This window comes from Clinocottus analis, unplaced genomic scaffold, assembly GCF_023055335.1.
Source record: "Clinocottus analis isolate CAN_PGR_092001 unplaced genomic scaffold, fCliAna1.0.p SCAF_25, whole genome shotgun sequence".
Classification (NCBI taxonomy): Eukaryota; Metazoa; Chordata; class Actinopteri; order Perciformes; family Cottidae; genus Clinocottus; species Clinocottus analis.
In genome coordinates this window covers 5010208-5027228 of record NW_027175987.1, presented here as the reverse complement: position 1 = coordinate 5027228, position 17021 = coordinate 5010208, and the positions used below count along the sequence as shown (strand labels likewise).

General features: G+C 43.5%; 2 protein-coding genes across 4 annotated transcripts in view; one reads left to right on the top strand and one right to left on the bottom strand.

Moving 5' to 3' along the window:
• The first annotated feature begins 254 nt into the window (after positions 1 to 254).
• Positions 255 to 13496, top strand: LOC137794433 (cortexin-1-like). Of its 3 annotated transcripts, XM_068591177.1 has the most exons (3): positions 255 to 341; positions 8243 to 8303; positions 10862 to 13496. In XM_068591177.1, the coding sequence occupies exon 3, from the start codon at positions 11993 to 11995 to the stop codon at positions 12371 to 12373; it is 381 nt and encodes a 126-aa protein (XP_068447278.1). In that variant the 5' UTR covers positions 255 to 341; positions 8243 to 8303; positions 10862 to 11992; the 3' UTR covers positions 12374 to 13496. The 3 variants fall into 3 exon arrangements, with proteins under 3 accessions (XP_068447278.1, XP_068447277.1, XP_068447279.1); XM_068591176.1 differs by lacking the exon at positions 8243 to 8303 and having other exon boundaries at positions 264 to 341; XM_068591178.1 differs by lacking the exons at positions 255 to 341; positions 8243 to 8303 and adding an exon at positions 905 to 949.
• The window catches only part of fbn2b (fibrillin 2b), a 20718-nt gene continuing 17181 nt past the window's right edge, over positions 13485 to 17021 (bottom strand). The window contains exons 51-52 of the mRNA XM_068591175.1: positions 16681 to 16834; positions 13485 to 16546 (exon numbers count right to left, since the gene is read on the bottom strand). Coding sequence (XP_068447276.1) covers positions 16169 to 16546; positions 16681 to 16834 — 532 coding nt within the window. The 3' untranslated portion in view covers positions 13485 to 16168. The remainder of the gene's footprint in view (positions 16547 to 16680; positions 16835 to 17021) is intronic.

The window sequence follows — 17021 nt, the reverse complement described above, 5'->3', positions numbered from 1 at the left end:
TAAACAGACCACGGAAGATAAAGAAGAGACAAAAAAAACAACAACAGTGAGTAGCAAATCCTGCTAAATGGCGTCATTGTTTCCCATCAGAACATGTATTTTGTGCATGGTTTATTACCGTATGATTGTGCAGAGGCCACATGTGATTGGCTGTGCGCCTTGGGGGCGGCGGAGTGGGAGGGGAGGTTCAAGCCTCTGGCTGCCTCCCGTCGTGTCTCCTCGCAAAGCGACGCTCAGCAGCAACAGCAGCAGGAGGAAGAGGAAGAGGAGGAGGAGAGACGAGCGCATCACAAAGTTTGAGGCTGCAGCTGTTCGGACACCGCGGGCACGCGCCTGGTCAGGTTTGTGTAATATTCTAGCCTCCATTCGCAATCGGTATGTTTGTAACGCATGTAAAAAAGAAGAAGAAAAGAAATCAGCACAGTTAAAGGAAGATCTAACAGTATCGGGCATGGCTGTATGAGAGATTGAGACGGGGAAATGCCGTTGGAAATGACTTGCACGTCTTTTAATTTTGTAATATGTGTCTTGTACGTATTATTTTTTGTCAAACTTTCAAAGTTCTTGCAGTTCTGCGATTCTCTTACAGTCCTGGTCTACTGTGTCTGTTTTTTTTAGTTTTTTTTTTTTTAAACTTAATGTAAAATAGCCGTTAGATGACACACTTGACCTTTTAAACGTTATATCATCGTGAGATTTTTCAAGCCAAAAATAGACATCATCACTACCTGACAGCGTCTGGGAATCAATGTACCAAACCTGCTGACTTTGATTTATTTGAAATCACCAGGTTGCCACATCATGGACCAATGTGCCATGAAATTACTACAACGCTTGTGGGGCAAGGCAGAATTCCTTCTTCCCCTTTTAGCTTCAAGCGAGGCACCTTCAGGAAATGCGGAGTGAATTCCCCTGCTGAGATAGGGTGTGTATGAACTCCCCATAGGGCGTAAGGATAACACAGACGCAAACATCCATCAGCTAGCAGTACACACAGGAATTCAATTTAATATTGTCACTCAGAGTAAAAATCTAATTTCCCCACATAATGTATTTAGAATTGGCTCTTTCAGGTTTGCTATTGATGCTGATATATATATTTTAAAAAAACTCTAGAAGCACTGCGTTGGCACTCTTATCGGATGACCAACTCCTATTGGTTATTGTCTAATTAATGTGATCCAGCTCCCATGGAGGCTTTGGCTCGTTTACACGTTATCATTTACCCACCAGGACTCTGAAATCTGTGCCAGGCGTTGGCTGCACCACGGCCTTCCCGGCTTCTTCTGTCCTCATCGTCTCATGTTACAGTGGCAACTGCTAAATAATTAAGCACGTCTTTTTAACAGTAATGAGTAATCTGAGTTTTTGTTATCTCGAATCTGAATTGAGGTTGTTGAGCAGAGGGCAGAGGTCTGGTACTGTTCTCAGACCAGTTTGAGTTTCAGATTAAAATGTAAGCACCTCATTACCCTCTGTGGAAAGCTGGGCAACTCTTCCCGTTTCACGATAAGTTACAGGAACGCTCAGCCATGCATGGTGCTGAAGGCAAAATCCATGTAGCTGCACACGGTGCTCTCAATTTTACAAGCTTTTATTCAAACGGCACTAAAAAAAGGCAGACTTTATTAGCCTTTATTTTGGCCTGATGAAGTCTGTCTTACTGTGAAACCTCGCAGTGGCCCTCTGGGGTGGGGAGCACTCATTACAAATGCATGCTCTGCATTATAACATTGTTCAAACCCACATAACCTTTTTCTAAACTCCCAACATTTAGAATAATCCCAAAGTGTTAAAAAAAACAAAAAAAAAACATAAGCATGTCAAAATGACACATCCAGCATATTTCCAGTCATTTAATCTTGGGTTTACATCTTTACTCAATGTCAACATCAAAGGCTTGAATGCAGAGTTGAAACCAGTTGATAGACAACATAATGTGAATGTGAAAAAAAGCGGAAAACTGTACGTTAAAGTGTTGAGAAAATGAAGGCATGCAGTGGAGTATGTGGCTATTTCATTGACCCCTCCCAGCTTGTGATAAATGGACAGCACAGTACGTTAACACTGATCGGCGGGAAGCTCATCATCAGTGTCATCATGACCTGTAATGAGAAGAGAGATGGAGAGGGAAGAGAAACCCTAAAGGGTTTACACACAAAGCCCTCCCAACACCCCTGTCAGCATATACATTATTAGATGGAGCACATTAGTGAATCAGGTTCTCCACCACACCGCCGTCTCACTCTGTCTCTCTGTTAGTAGGTTTGATATCTTATACAATTTATTCTCTGGTGCTCACCAACGTGGCTGCTTGATCAAATTGTTCAGGCCTCATTTGAAAGCAGCTGGCCGACAAAGTGAAGTCACTAAAGTGTTTTTGCTGCGACGTTCCGAGTGCCATCATTTAAATTCCATGCTGTACGACGGTTCAGTTCTTAAATTACTTTTTCACACTGAAGCGTAGAACAAGAAATCACCTGCGCACATTTCGTGGCACTTCAATGTATTAACCCTGAAATAATAGCAATGTCTCACTGAGCGTGATTCAATTTGGCTAGATAAAAGGGGGCAAGGTAATACATGGGTTCATAAACCTCCTATTTGCTGTCCCGTGGAGAGACGTCTACTGCTCACATGGGAGCAGGAGTATGGAGCGCCTTCTGTGGCAAAATGGCTTGTGTCTGTGCACAGAGAAGACGCAGCAGAGTCATCACGGGTCTTCAAGCTTGACGAGCAAGAGTGAGGCAATTCTCCAAGATGGTGCAGTTTTGATTTCCTGGTGAAGATCGACCATCAAATATTCATCATCCCCATAACCTGCAGCCCTTTTATAAATGACAGGTTTTGTTGTCTCAGCTCCAGATCGCCCCTTCGACACCAGAACGGTAGCTCAGGTCTATTAACTCCCCTGGAAATACTAGAAGAGGGCCAATTCACTTATTGGAATGAAATCTGCTGATGGACCATGAAGTAAAGTGTGCAGATAAGCCCCCCTTTCTTCTGCCCTAGATGGGTTTGGCCTCCCTTTTTCTGGTCTGCGAGGCTTTAGGCTCGCTCTCTTCACATCACCGTAAGCTCTGTAATCAAATCAGCTGTACTGACTACCTCCACTTCCGCAAGGTGATATCTGTGTCTTTGAGATGACTTTTCTTTTGTGTTTAATCTGTACTTAGAAGTCCAACTGGTGGCTTCAATTGTCAGTCAGGATCAGAGCAGTCAGCAGCACCCTGCTGAGCAATTTCAGCTTCACTGTTTGAATCAGCACTTTGCCATTGTCCAGTATTTAAAGCTCCATTTTTTTTTCAAAAGGTGGACAGGATTGCACATTGTAATTTTGCATTCATGGGTGTGTGATGCATCGCTGACTGAAAAGCATTGTTTTACATCCTGACTCTCTGGTTCGCTCCGACGTCTCCGGTCACTTCCTTTTCACCCTCTACAGCAAAGTTTTAGCCTTCCCTAATGTTGACTCTAAGCCCACTGCCACCCTGGTTTTGAGCATGTCTTGTGTGGGCAGGGACTGTAATATACTGTATGGCCTTCAGTGTGGGCCGGTTGACTGGCTGGCACCGGCTCTGCTCTGTCCCACTGGACTGGACAGAATGGCTGCTTGATGGAAGGAAAGTGCTGTCTTCTGACTTTAAGAGTGCTGACATTTCTATATCCACCCTCCTCAAATCTCTTCCCGGCCCCACCCCTCTCTTTTCCACCCCTCTTCCTCTTACCTTCAGATGTATCTGATTGATGCCACCCTATTCCCCATGCTCCCCGGCTAGCTGCAGACCTCTGCTCTGTCTGAATGCAGACGTGAATCATAGAAATTACCATTCTGCTCGCCACCTTTCCTCTCTGCTTCTATCCTTTCTCTCGCGCTGTCTCCACTTCCCTTTGGCCCATTCACTGTCCTATCTTACCTCATCTTTCTTCTGACATTTCCTCACCTCCCCGCCAGGTCTTTCCTGTTGGTGTGTTACCCTGTTCGCCACCCTGGCAGCAACAGGGGTCTTTCAAGGTGAATTATAGGGTTGGATGGGCCATGTTAGATGCTCTCATGCTTACTCACACCCTCTTTCTGTTCTATCTTTGCCTTTCCCCCCTGAATTAATACATAATAATCCCTGACATCAAACTTTTTCTTTTCCTTCTAATACTTTCTGACTCATTTGACAACACTCTCCTTACCTGCCCCCACTTCGTCCTCATCATTGTATGTGAATATTTCATGCCTCTGATTTGTGAGTTGAATGTAGAATGTAGGTGGACAGGATTGGGCTGACATTTGTTTAACCTCACCACTGGGACAAAGGGGATTTTTTTTTTATAAAGGTGGGGGACTATTTGAAAACAGAAATCAAAGGATGACAGGCAATGGATTGATGGAAATGATGGTCAGATATGACAGAGTTTATTACAGTGGAGGTGGAGGAGAGAAAGATGGTTTCTTTTGCTGCCTGTCAGCATGCCAGCATCAGTGAGTTCGATGGCTGGAAGCGACAAATGTGTTTCAGGGCATTCTTTCCCTTTTGAGTCCGCCCCCAAAGGTGCTTCACAACAGGAAGAAAAAAAATGAGTCGTGACTTGGTGAAATAAAATTCACAAATAGGTTTGCTCCGTGAGTGTGTGCATTTAGTCTATTTTTATCATACTTTTATTGCCGTTATGATTTTTCTTGACATGCTGGCTTTATTGAGCAGGGTGCAGCAGACCCAGTGACTGCTAGATGCGATGTGGGCCCAATCCCAATGTCATCCCTTAGCCCTCAAACCCTGAACTCTCATGGACTTACTGACGTCATGGTAAATGGTTGAGTGTGAGAGGCTGTGAGGGCTTGAACTGGTGTAAAAATGCACTTTGCTGCAACATATTACATGACCATGACGAGAACACATTTTATACCTTTTTATTTCCTGATTTGAATGTCTTCCAGGCTCTTTCCTTGTGAGATGAGAAGTCATTTAAAATAATCTATACACTTGTTTTTGTCAAAACAGCTTGACTAAATGAAATGTTTGAATAAATCTGTGTAAAATAAATATTATACATATTTTCTGGTGGCATTTCTTTGTTTTCATGTGTTTTTATGTTCCATCAGAAAATGGTGAAAGAACTTAGTATTAAGCGCAACCTTTTTTATTATGAACGAGTACTATAGTACTAAGAAACCAACCTACTTCATCTTTACACTGGCTCCCGCAGGAATGGTCAGGTGGTATTCGTTTTCAGGCCTGCTTGTATGGACCGAAATAATTTAGAAAACAACGCTAAAACTGGTGTGGACATGTATCGTTGTCTTAAAACTCTGGTTTTAAACTGTATAAGTGTGGTGGACGCAGCCTCAGAGCACGTGTGATTGGCTGTGGGAGAAGAGAAGGACTAACGAACGACAGGTGATACTAATCAGGGCGGGGCAGACAATTAAAACTGGCGGGAAAACGCAAGGGCTGGATGTGAAGTGATTTGAAACTAGAGGAGAGTGACAAACTAAAACAGGAAATGCTTAACAATGACAAAATCAAACAAATAAAATACGTAACTGAGGAGCAGGGCAGATTTTGAGAGAAGGCGTGAAGGATTCTACGGATCAAATACTGTGAGCCAAAGAAGTACAGTCAATGTCAACGATGTAGGACGCCAATACAAATGCACTGATGTACAGTATGTACATCATGTACAGTATGTGTCTCTGTGTGTATTCTACATGCCAACAAATGTTGTGTCCATATATTGCAACCTGCAGTATTCTTGACTATTCAAGCTTTAATAGTCCTGATCAGTTGCAGGACATCTAGCGTCCATTTTCTCCCCGGAGATACAGAATTGAGTCTCTTAGAGCATTCTCCAGTGGCAGTCGGACATGCTGGTGATTTTAGTTTGTCAGGTAGAATGACGCAAACGACCAGGAGAGAGGACGGACCATTGGAGACTAACTAGAAGGTTTCCCACCTCCTCCTCCCTGATGTCTGATCTCGCTTGGTGTGACCCCATCAGGGCCGACTTTCTGCTCAGTCGCTCTACCTAATCAGGCCTCGTTGTATTTCGGTAAATCTGAAAGTTTGTCCTGCACAAAATGAATACTATACAATCTAGAATCTTGAATACTTTTGAATATTGACGCTGAAGTGACCTTGAAAACCCTAAATATGCTGATAGAGAAAATAGACTGCGTGTTCATCTGGGCTAGTGATAAAATGATAGATTGTCGGCTGCTTCGAAGATGGAATTGCTCTGCTGCATTGAGAATCACAAAGGACTTGTTTTTCCCCCGTTGCTCCTTCATCTGTGTACAACTGCATTTGTCTGTCTCTCCATATCTCCGTCCCTTCTTCATTTCTCCTGGTTCACTAAGTTTCTCGGGAGCTGATCCGAACAGTTTTCTACAGTCATGGGACACTTTTTCTCCTTTAAAAACGCCCGGCAGCGAGATCCATACTGCAACCTGATGAGGAATGAGCAGTAAGAAAGTCCATGTGTTTATGACAATGGACAGGTTCTTGAAGAATATATAAATATAAAGTGTATTGCCCTCTTGGTTCTGTTGCTGTACCCTTTTTTGTTTTAAAAGGTCAGCAGTCTTGAGTGTTTTCCACACCCACCGCTTCTCATTTGCATGTACTCTGTGAAAGAACAGGGCTCTCTCTTTCCCGCTCTCTCTATCTCTCTTTCTCTTTCAATGTGTCTTTACATCCGTCTTTCACACTTAAATACACATACATAAGCAAGTGTGTACTCAGAGCCAAATGCCTGGCTGTGTCGGAACAGCAGAATATTTAATTGCCTAACTTTATCACCATTACTGTGGCTAAAGAGTGTCTGCCAGCCTAATTATGACGGGGGTTACCTAGAAGCTGGTTGGTCCGAGGCTGAGCTGCTACTGGGGCGCTAAAAGACAACAACCTTTAAGACGGGCATGTTTTGGTCTGTGGATTTCTGTGTGTCCGTCTGTCCGTGTGTTCGTGTGAATCCCTTCTTTCAGAAGGTGCATTAAGAACGTTAGATGAAGTCAGATAAAGTCAGTTTCTAGTGTGTTGCTATTGGAAGCTGAAGGTGACCTGGTCCCCATTGTCCTCGCTATAGCCACCGCCACACAGCCGTCGTCAGCTCCTTTTAGGTGAAGCACGAACCCAGACAACCACCCACAAATCACATCAGACATCAAACACATCTATAAGGCTTAAGGATGGATGCTGTCAATTCACCCTCATTGAGTCAACCTGCCCCCTTTTGAAAACATGTTCAGTTTCTGTTTAGTGTACAGCATTGCTTTCATGTGAAGGAGATGTGGATTTCACGCAGCTCCATTTTGCCTTCTCTTCAAGTCCACTTTATCTTCATGAGCATCAAATTGGAAAGGGTTAATTCCATTCCCAGCAGGCTGTGGCTGAGACTGGGAAAATTTACCGTCTCTCTCACTTTTGCTTTTGCTCTTTCCCCTTGTTCTCTCTCTCTTCTCCCTTTCTCTTCGTTTCTTAGGTCTAATTACTTTTTGAGAGTGGCTTTACTCAGGCTATAAATAATGACAAATCAAGGCTGTCTCTGACCCCGGCAGCCGCTGGCTTGTTTGGATTTCTGTGTGTTTCAGTTTCCCCACAAAAGGAACATTCTCGTCTTTGTTATAATGTGAAACAGTGAGGCAAATGTCCCAGTTTTTGCTGTATTTTCCTCAAAATCATAACTTGGCACTGTAACAGAAAACAAAACTTCCATCATTCTACATAAATGAATTAATTTGACATATCCAATGAATTTCTACTTCTGTGTGAGAGAGAGAGAGAGAGAGAGAGAGAGAGAGAGAGAGAGAGAGAGAGAGAGAGAGAATATGTGTGTGTCAGTGAGAGATGGTGGGAGGTGGATAGATGAGGGAAAAGTTGACACCCTGGTCACCTGAGAGGTAACAAAATTATTTTCAGCTCATTTCATTTACCCTGATGAGTTCTGTCAACGTTAGCTGGATCAATGGCTCTGTGAGGAAGTGATGACAGTGGTGTGTGTGTGTGTGTGTGTGTACGCTGTGTATTTAAGTGAATCTGTCCCTCTATATTCTATATTTATGCAAGTTAACTTTAAGTAAGGCAACTTTTCAGTGTGTGCTTTCATTCCATTGTGTGCTTTTGAATAGGAATGAGTTTTCTCTGGTGCACTTGTGTGTGCACGTGCACACATGCATGTGTGAGAGAGGTGTCCATTTAAGGGCTTTTTGATGAAGACTGACGAGTGTTCTCTTCGCCTCCCTTCATCTCAGTGGTCTCGGCGGTGCTTTGAGGAAGTGTCCTGGAGGAGAAATGGAGTGGGCGAGAGCTAATGTGAGTCGAGCAAGACGATGGCTGATGGACGACAGTGTGTGTGGTTGTGTGTGTGTGTGTGTGTGTGTGTGTGTGTGTGTGTGTGTGTGTGTGTGTGTGCGTGTGTGTGAGGCTGATGGAGGGTGATGGTGGGAGGGAGACTTAACGAGGAGGAAAATAAGCTGAGCAATCTCTGTCTGTCCTCCCTCTACGTCCCAATGACTTATTCACACACACGCACACACACACACACACACACACACACACACACACACACACACACACACACACACACAAACACACACAAACTATATATCTGACCACTTATCTGACCACTGACTCCACAAAGGCTTGTTGCCATTTTAACTTCCTTTTTATAAAATCGACCAGTTTCACACATATGAGCCCAGTGTATTGCTTAAATAAATCAATATGCAATACGTAGAAGTAATGGTACCTATTATTTTAAAGGAAACAAATGCTTTCCATTCCTGCTCTTCCTCGGCCTATTCATCATCTACTCTCTCGCTTGGTGAAGTTAGTCAAAGATAATGGAGAAACGCTGCCACTAAATAATTACACGGTGAATAGGGTCAGATGAGGAGGTTATGCGTGAACCTTTTAGCCCCTCCTCCCACATTCCTGGAAATGATCGGTGTGTGGGTTTTCGTCAGCAATGTTCTTTTTTGCCCACTTATATTGTGCGTGTGTGTGAGTGTGTATGTGGTGTGTGTGTGTGTGTGTGTGTGTGTGTGTGTGTGTGTGAGAGAGAGAGAGTGGGTAGTTGACACTCATGGCTGGATTAGACCTGTCTGTCTGCATCACTGCATCCTGAGCATTTGTTCACGGAGTATCAGGGTTTAGGGTCTTTAATTGCTTTATATATATATATATATATATATATATATATATATATATATATATATATATATATATATATATATATATATATATATATATATATATATATATGCAAAGGCTGTTTATATCAGTAGCCAAATGCCCTGAGAGGTGAAAAGAATAGAATACCAAAAACTAAAGAGTGACTGCTGAACAACAAGTTTCCTTGTAAGATAAACATTGTTCATAAACCATACGTGTGGTTTAAAGCTAACGAGAGAAAAGTCTCGCGGCAGATTATGGTGGTTGGAGCTCCTTTCTGATCTGGAACTGCAGATGTGTGACGGTGTCAGCCGTAACAATGTCCTTGAAAACAGTTTCAAGGTTTCCTGACCTATTTTTGGGCTTTGCAACTCGCATCAGTCAGAGGCAGCCCTCTCCCCCCTCCCCTCCCCGCCCAGAGACACACACACACACACACACACACACACACACACACACACACACACACACGCACACGGACATACAGAAGTGCACATTCATTCACAGTGCAAGTGCCACCTCCCTGGTGTGTCATCCTGCTGCCAGCTTGAGTCTGGTGCACCAACCACCCTGGAGACACTGGCTGATGAAGTAGCAGATAGAAAACCTTTGAGAGAGGGAATATGAAAAGGCATTTTGCCATGGTCAAGCAGAGGAGAGCCAGTCCAGTTTTTGCCAACTAGCCTCTCCTCTGTACCGCTGCCCATTCACCCAAGAAACTTCTGCTCTATTCATCCATCTTTACCTCCTCTACCAATCTCCATAATTAGCTTTTCATCTTCCTCTGTTTTGTTTCCTTCCTACGTTCCTATTTTTATCTCAATAAAAAAAAAGTCACTCCTAATCTCGCATTGTTCCATAATGCTCTCTCCATACAATGACGAACCCAGTGTGTTATAAATTCAAATCTAACCAAATCTCTGCCCCTGCAGCTCAATTCCCCTGAAAGCCCTCTGTCTCTTCCTGTGTCCAACCAGCTCTCTGCCTCCTCTCACCTTCTTCTCTCCTCAACATCTCACCCCCCCACACACTCAGCGTGCTGCATATCTACCGCTATCACGTTTGTCAAAGCAAATAGCCCAGTCACCACTCCATTGACAAACACTCCAATCAGAAGGGTGAGCAGGAAGAAAATGGTTTGCGTATTGCGTTTCATTCAACGATTTGAAACGTGGTCCTCCAGGGGAGATGTGATTTTAGATTATTAATGAGGCTCCACAACACTTTGTCCTCCCCTCCATCATGTGAGCAAATGAATAAAGGGGGTCAACAATTGAACGAAAGGCTCAGTGCAACAATGTACTGACAAAGGAGGGTGATGTAATGTGTGTATTCATTATTGCTAATATGACTGTAATGACACCATAGTCATCTTACTAATTGAGTGTCATTACAGAGGATGCTGGTGCTGTGTTCTCTCCTCAAATGACTAATGTCACTGTTAATTATTGAGCAAAGGGTGATAATAATCACGTCGTATGATGAAATGAGAATGGAATTCCTTAATCGTCGCCTTATGCTCTGCATTAGAAACAGTCAGTCCCAGTGGAAAAGTTGTACAGTGTTGATTTAAGGGATTTGACTGTGTACTGATCTTACAGAGTGAAAATGAGATGTCCTCATTAGAGCTACATTAGTGACATTTTTGGGAAAACTTTCTCAATGCTTTTCTAACCAGATGTCTCTTATTCTTTCAGCGGGTGGAGCTGCAGTTACTTACGGGTTGCTGGCCATAACGAGGAACATCTGAAGACATTACATCTGTGAACAGAGCTCTGTCATGTCCGCTGAAGAGCCCCATAAACACAATCTGCGTTCGGTAGATTGAAGATCAAACTGGATGAAGCCACTTTTCATTTATGACTGGCAATTCATCAAACCCCTCAGAACTTTCATTTTCTACCTCTTGTTGCTGCTCGACTTGTCAAGAGAGGCCGCTTCTGACGACCTGCTTTCACACTTTGACAGCTGCGAACCACTTATCACGCTACAACAAGCCGGGCAAAGAGGGAACATTTTGCATTTAACGGGCAACACCTGCAAAGGGGATTCATTGTTTTGTAGTCGGGGCCATTGATCCACTGACCTCCTGATTGAATTAGACAAACACACTTGTACACACACTGACACACACCTGTTGTTGCTGACAGATGCTTTAAATAGCTTTGTGTCTGACTCAGGTTCAGTGAGACAAACCTCAGACACAAACTAACACGGCTATACCCAAGTGGGTGTTAGAAGTCCATGTGAACACCATTAATTCTTATAGAGAACACTGACCTTGACTGTGATAAGACACGTGTTGGTGTGTTTGCATCAGCGTCACGTCCCGCTTGCTCCGATTGAGAGTGATAATGAGAGCTGATGAGGCCGAGTGGCCCTGAATAAACACTCTAAAAACATTACCGCCTGAGGGTCGGCCACTCGACTAAGAAAAGCGTGGAGCTTCTGTTTAGTCAGTTCCTCAAAATGTGTGATTCAGAAAAGTAATTAACATTAATTGTGTGTGTGTGTGTGTTTGTGCATTTGCCCGTCACATTGTCAGAGCACATTGGAACGAGGCCTTTCTGGATCATGTCACTTTAACTCACTTATATTTTAGTCAATAAACTGGCCAGCGGAGGAAGATGTGTGCATAGCAGGACTTATCGACCTTCACTTTCTGACCTTGAAACCTTTCTGACCTTCTTACTTGTTAACCTTCTGACTACCACTACCTGCCCTTCACCCAACAAACAGCCAGTACAATACAATACTTTTGAGGTTATTAAGCATTGTAATCAAACTCCCCAATCTCCAGTTTGGGCTTTCCTTAAGTGCCACCACACATGAACAACGTCGCATCCTTCTCCGCACCTCCTCCCAATACACCAAACATCCAGTCATTGTGTAAGCTCTGCCTACGGGCCCCTTGGAGGATGAACAATGTGCCCACACTTGACTACGAGTTGCTGCTGTCCCCGGCCAGCTCCTCTCTCCCCGGCAGTCCTGTCGGTGGCAGCAGCAGCCCCCCTCTCTCCTTTGTTGGTGTGGACAATGAGCAGCGCACCGCATTCGCCTTTGTAGGTCTCCTCATGCTCTTCCTGGTCTTCCTGCTGGTCAGGTGCTTCAGGATCCTGCTGGACCCCTATAGCCGCATGCCCGCATCATCCTGGACTGACCACAAGGAGGGGCTGGAGAGGGGCCAGTTTGATTATGCACTGGTGTAGGTTGATGTAGAAAGAGAGAGTGAAAAGGGGGAATGTTTCATTGCACATAGACTGGATATTTAAAACCATTTTAGATGTGGAAATGGACTGTACCCATTCATAGTATTGTGAATGCACTCTTTGCTGGAGGGTGGCCTAATGCTGGTGTATGCCTGGTTCATATCACTGTATTACAGCTTGTGTATTGATGTAAATATGTGGCTGCAGGCATAACATATCTGGTTCAGTAACGGGCACACAGACCACTGGAATCCCTGAAAGCCAAACACCCAAATGTTAAACCATAAAGGACAGAAATAATGAGCTGCACATCTGCCTTAACCTGACCTACAGCACCCTTTTAACATGCTACAACACGCGGCGACATCACCGTAGGGCTAGGTCTTCAAAACTCCACAGCTTGCCAGTATTAAAACACAGTATGGTTTTTTGCTCACCACATTTTTGATGAGAACACGCGACATACAGGACACACTCAGAAGAAAAATGAAGGAGTTTACACTTGAGCAGATGCCCCTTTAATGAATCGATATCCATTTTAAAGCATCAAGTGTTAAGTGCTGATCAAGGAGCACAAATTCACACTTTTCTGTTTTGATCCTGGAGCAGCGAGTTCAGATGCTTTTCAAGAAGCAGGTATTTTGAGTGTGTTTTGTTTTTTTGTGTTACTGTGTCTATAACTGAAAAGCCATATTGAAACTATAATCTCTTATTACAGCAAGTAGAGTTTATGTTCACTGGTTGTGTCTTTTGCTTTAGTCAGTCAGCCAGGTGTGGTGATGAAGCAAACAGCAACCTTTAGGCAAAAGAAAGCTTTATTTTTCTATTCTTGACTCAAGTTTGGGAGTCTCCTTTTTGCTATCCTTCTGCCCTCTTCCTGTACCAATCTTTAGACTGTGGGTTTTTGAGGTAGTCATGCAGCCACAGCGTAGAGGGAGGCAAGGCACGTAGCTTTGCTTTTCTTGTGTTTTGTAATTAAATATTTTTCTGACTATCTGCTTTGTTTTTTATACACCGGGTTGAATCAGTAAAAATGAAAAAAAAAAAAAATTTTCTTCTTCCTAATTTCCACAGAGAGGTGGACTGTGTGTAAAGTCCACATTGTTCATGTTGGAAATTAAATAAAAATGATTACTACTTATGTGTCTCTTTTGTTAGCCGTCGACATTTACACACAAGCTCATGAGAAAAGAATTCAGGACACAAGACTTAAAAATATACCCCACAATACTTTATTGCCGTTAATTTCACTGGACAAAAGTTTACATTATGTGAATCACTCTAATTTTACAGACTTTCATTTGGTGTTTTTTAAATCTTTGGTTTTTGACTTTGCACAACATTTCTGATCATTCAGCAAATTAAAAGATGTTCTGTGATGGCTGATTGATTTATTGATCGTCAGCTAGTAGCTATGATGCGACTGGATGATTGTCATTTCAGCTTTTAGCTGGACTCTGGTGTCAACACGTGTCAGGCTTATTATGGTGGACATGTGAACTAAAACAGGCTCCTTATTTCTTAAGTACAATGCAAGCAGACGGTGATGACAGTATCGTTTCAAGATTGACACTGAGGCTGAGATACAGTAAGCACACGCGAAACATTGCCTTCTTTAAACATAGTAGCAAATAAAAGAAAAATTACAAACGGACAATAATAATACAAAGTATACAAAGGTTCCCAGGTTAGAAAAATGGTTATGTATTATAAACATTGCCTAGGCTGTGGGGCAGTGCAGCAACCTTGACTGTTAATAGAAAAAGATTATCGTTCAGCACCACAGATCCGAGCTGGAGATTGTCATTGATCCCGATGGCATTGGACAGATAGTGTGAGATGGGAATGTTAATTATCTTTAAGTCTGACGTGTTCTGATTTCATTTGCTGAAAATCAACTGATTGGGCCGGTGACAGTGGTTTCAAACAATACAAACAAATACATTGTTGCGTTTGGTTTGTGTTGGTTTTGCTTCTTTTTTTTCTCAACATCACAAAGTCAACAGCACATAAAGGCCTTCAATATTGGGTTTACTGGAAGCATTTGTTTCGGCAGCCTTGGCATTAAAACGAAAAACAAAACAAAAAAAAATCATCTACATTTCACTTAAAAATATACAATTTAATTTTCAAAAAGCAAGTTTGATAATATTGTTTTTTTCAGCACTGAGACAATACAAAAGACAGACATACACAATAACAATCAATCCTAGCAAAGAAAAAAGTTATTTTTGCAATCCCGATTCAAGACTGCACTTTCTTTGTACAGCGTAAGAGATGGTATTATCTAGCACCGTTTTTCTCTGAGAGAAAAAATAAAATCACGAGAAATGAAAGATGACCTGATGGATATTCGGTTTTTTTGTGAGGTTTCGTGTTCACCTGTGCGTGCTCCTGGACTGTAAAGCACTACCTTTAGTTACAGCTTAGGCTTACACGTCTTGTACCTTTGAGACTGTTTCTCAAATCAGCTGTGCGTCTCTTTGTGTTGTAAACGAGGCTCACACCTCAGACATCAAGCTCAAGTCGCAGAAGTCAGATAAAGTCAGCTTATAGTCGAGTTCAGCTCTGTTCCCCTGAAGCATTTATGTTCAGACGTTTGTTTAAAAAATACAAAGCCCAGGAGAAGCTACAAGCCTCAGACAGCCAACAAGCTGAAAAAACTTTGGACTTAAGGAAAACGCTGTCTCTCAGGTCCAGAATCAGTGCACCTGAAGTCTTAATCCCTACCAGGATAAATACAACATCACCTGACCTTTCTTCTTTTTAGTCTACAAGCTACTACCTGGTGTGTTTCCCTGCTCACGATGCATTCTGAGCGACACCAGCCCCCTCCTTTGTTTCAAAGTCAGCATCACAGCAGTACTGAGGTAAAGTACTAAGGTAACCAAACATGACAGCACACACACGCAAACACGCTAATCCCTGCTTGCCGCTGCCCGCAGGCAGGACAAAAATCAGTTACATCAGAGAAGAACACAGCTTGCTGTTCTCTCGTCTGTAAATTGGTTGTCATCCAGCTATAAAACAGATCGCTATGGACTAAAGAACCTGAAATGCCGTGTAAATGTTGCAGTCCTTCGTGTTAACATTTTTCAAACAGCACAAATACATTAAATGACACACTTCAATACTGAGAGGGGCCGACGGGACAAACTGTGTCCCCAGTGTTGAGATATTTTACCAAGATCACAGAGAGGTGAGAAAGTCCTTGGACCACCGTGACGGCATTAGACGCCCGAAATGAAGTTGTAATATCACTTCTTTAGAGCACTAAACAGAAAGACATCACTTTGTATCCTGCATGTGGTTTTAATACGACACCACAAGTTGCATTAAGACAGTTTTGGCCACGCTCAGCACTTACTTTCTGTTTCTGTGTAATTCCTTTTTCTTTTGCTTGTCTACAAAAGTGCTTCATGGACTTGTGAACCATCTGTCTGCCATTTTGTCTTCATTAGAGGGCAATGGTCCAAGCACTAGGGCACCTCTCTGCCATCTCCTCTGCGGGCTCGCTCATCAGACAATGAGTGCTGGGTCGGATTCAAGTGGAGGGGGAAGTGGAGGGTGGGGATAAAAAAAAAAAAAAAACACACAAAACATGGACATATAATAACATAAACAGTAACAAAGTGGTGGTAGAGTTGGCCAGATTGACTCAGTCTTTCATAGCCCTTGATTACCGCTGTTGGTGAGGACGGTCCTGTAGGGGAGGAGTTATTGGACAGAGGGGAAGGCTTAAACTCAAAGGCTTTAGGAATCAGTCCAGAACAGGATTATGAGCGCACCCTAAGCTCAGTGCAGGTGGATGAGGAGCTTGATGCGCAGGGCGTCTCCCAAAACCCCTTGTAGGTAGTCACTGTCGTGCTGCTCCTCCAGCTGGTGTAGTCTCCGGGGCCCAAACAGCCGCAGGCTGGCGATCTCTAGCCGGTAGGACCCCGCGGGAGGCGGCCTCTTGCCGAGCCGGAGCACGCTCTTCCCGTCGCGTCGTTCCAGCAGGCGGAAGTGTTCATTGGCGTTGCCGTGGGTAATGACATAGCGTGTGTGGTGCTCCAGGGGCTGCAGGGCGGGCAGAAGCTCAAGCAGAGGCTCCTTGTTGTGCAGCGAGGACAGAGAAAGGTTCATGGGGATGGAGGCCTGGGTGTCGATGCTGGCCATGCTCACTGACGGTTCCTGGAGTGAGGAAAGGGACGGAAGGAATGGCATGAAACGTCACACACTTAGACACAGACCTCAGCAACTTATTTTCGTACACTTGTTTTGGATTTTCACACCAAATTAGAGAAGCGGTTTGTCAACACAGTTACCTGGTTGAGCTCGTTTTCATCAGCATTGCGCCTGTGTCGCTTGTTCTTTCCTCCTCCGTTTATCTTGCACTCATAGCAGGCCTCATGAGACAGACTATCATCTTCATCGCCCTCCTCAACCGGGCTTTGGAAACCTGAGCCTGACACACAGTGGCTGGACGGAAACAACGAGAGAGTTCAGCATGTTGATTAAAAGGGAAGGAAATTCATTGAAAATTCATCAGCACAACTGTCAGCACATGAAACATGGTAAAACGTGTCTTATGGTGAGATGCTGCCACCAGGAATAACTGAAAAAATATCTAATGACACCAGTTTTGACTCCAGAAATAGCAGTTGTT

Coding starts and splice junctions, on each gene's coding strand:
- LOC137794433 (XM_068591177.1), top strand. CDS start 11,993: ATGAACAACGTCGCATCCTTCTCCGCACCTCCTCCCAATACACCAAAC.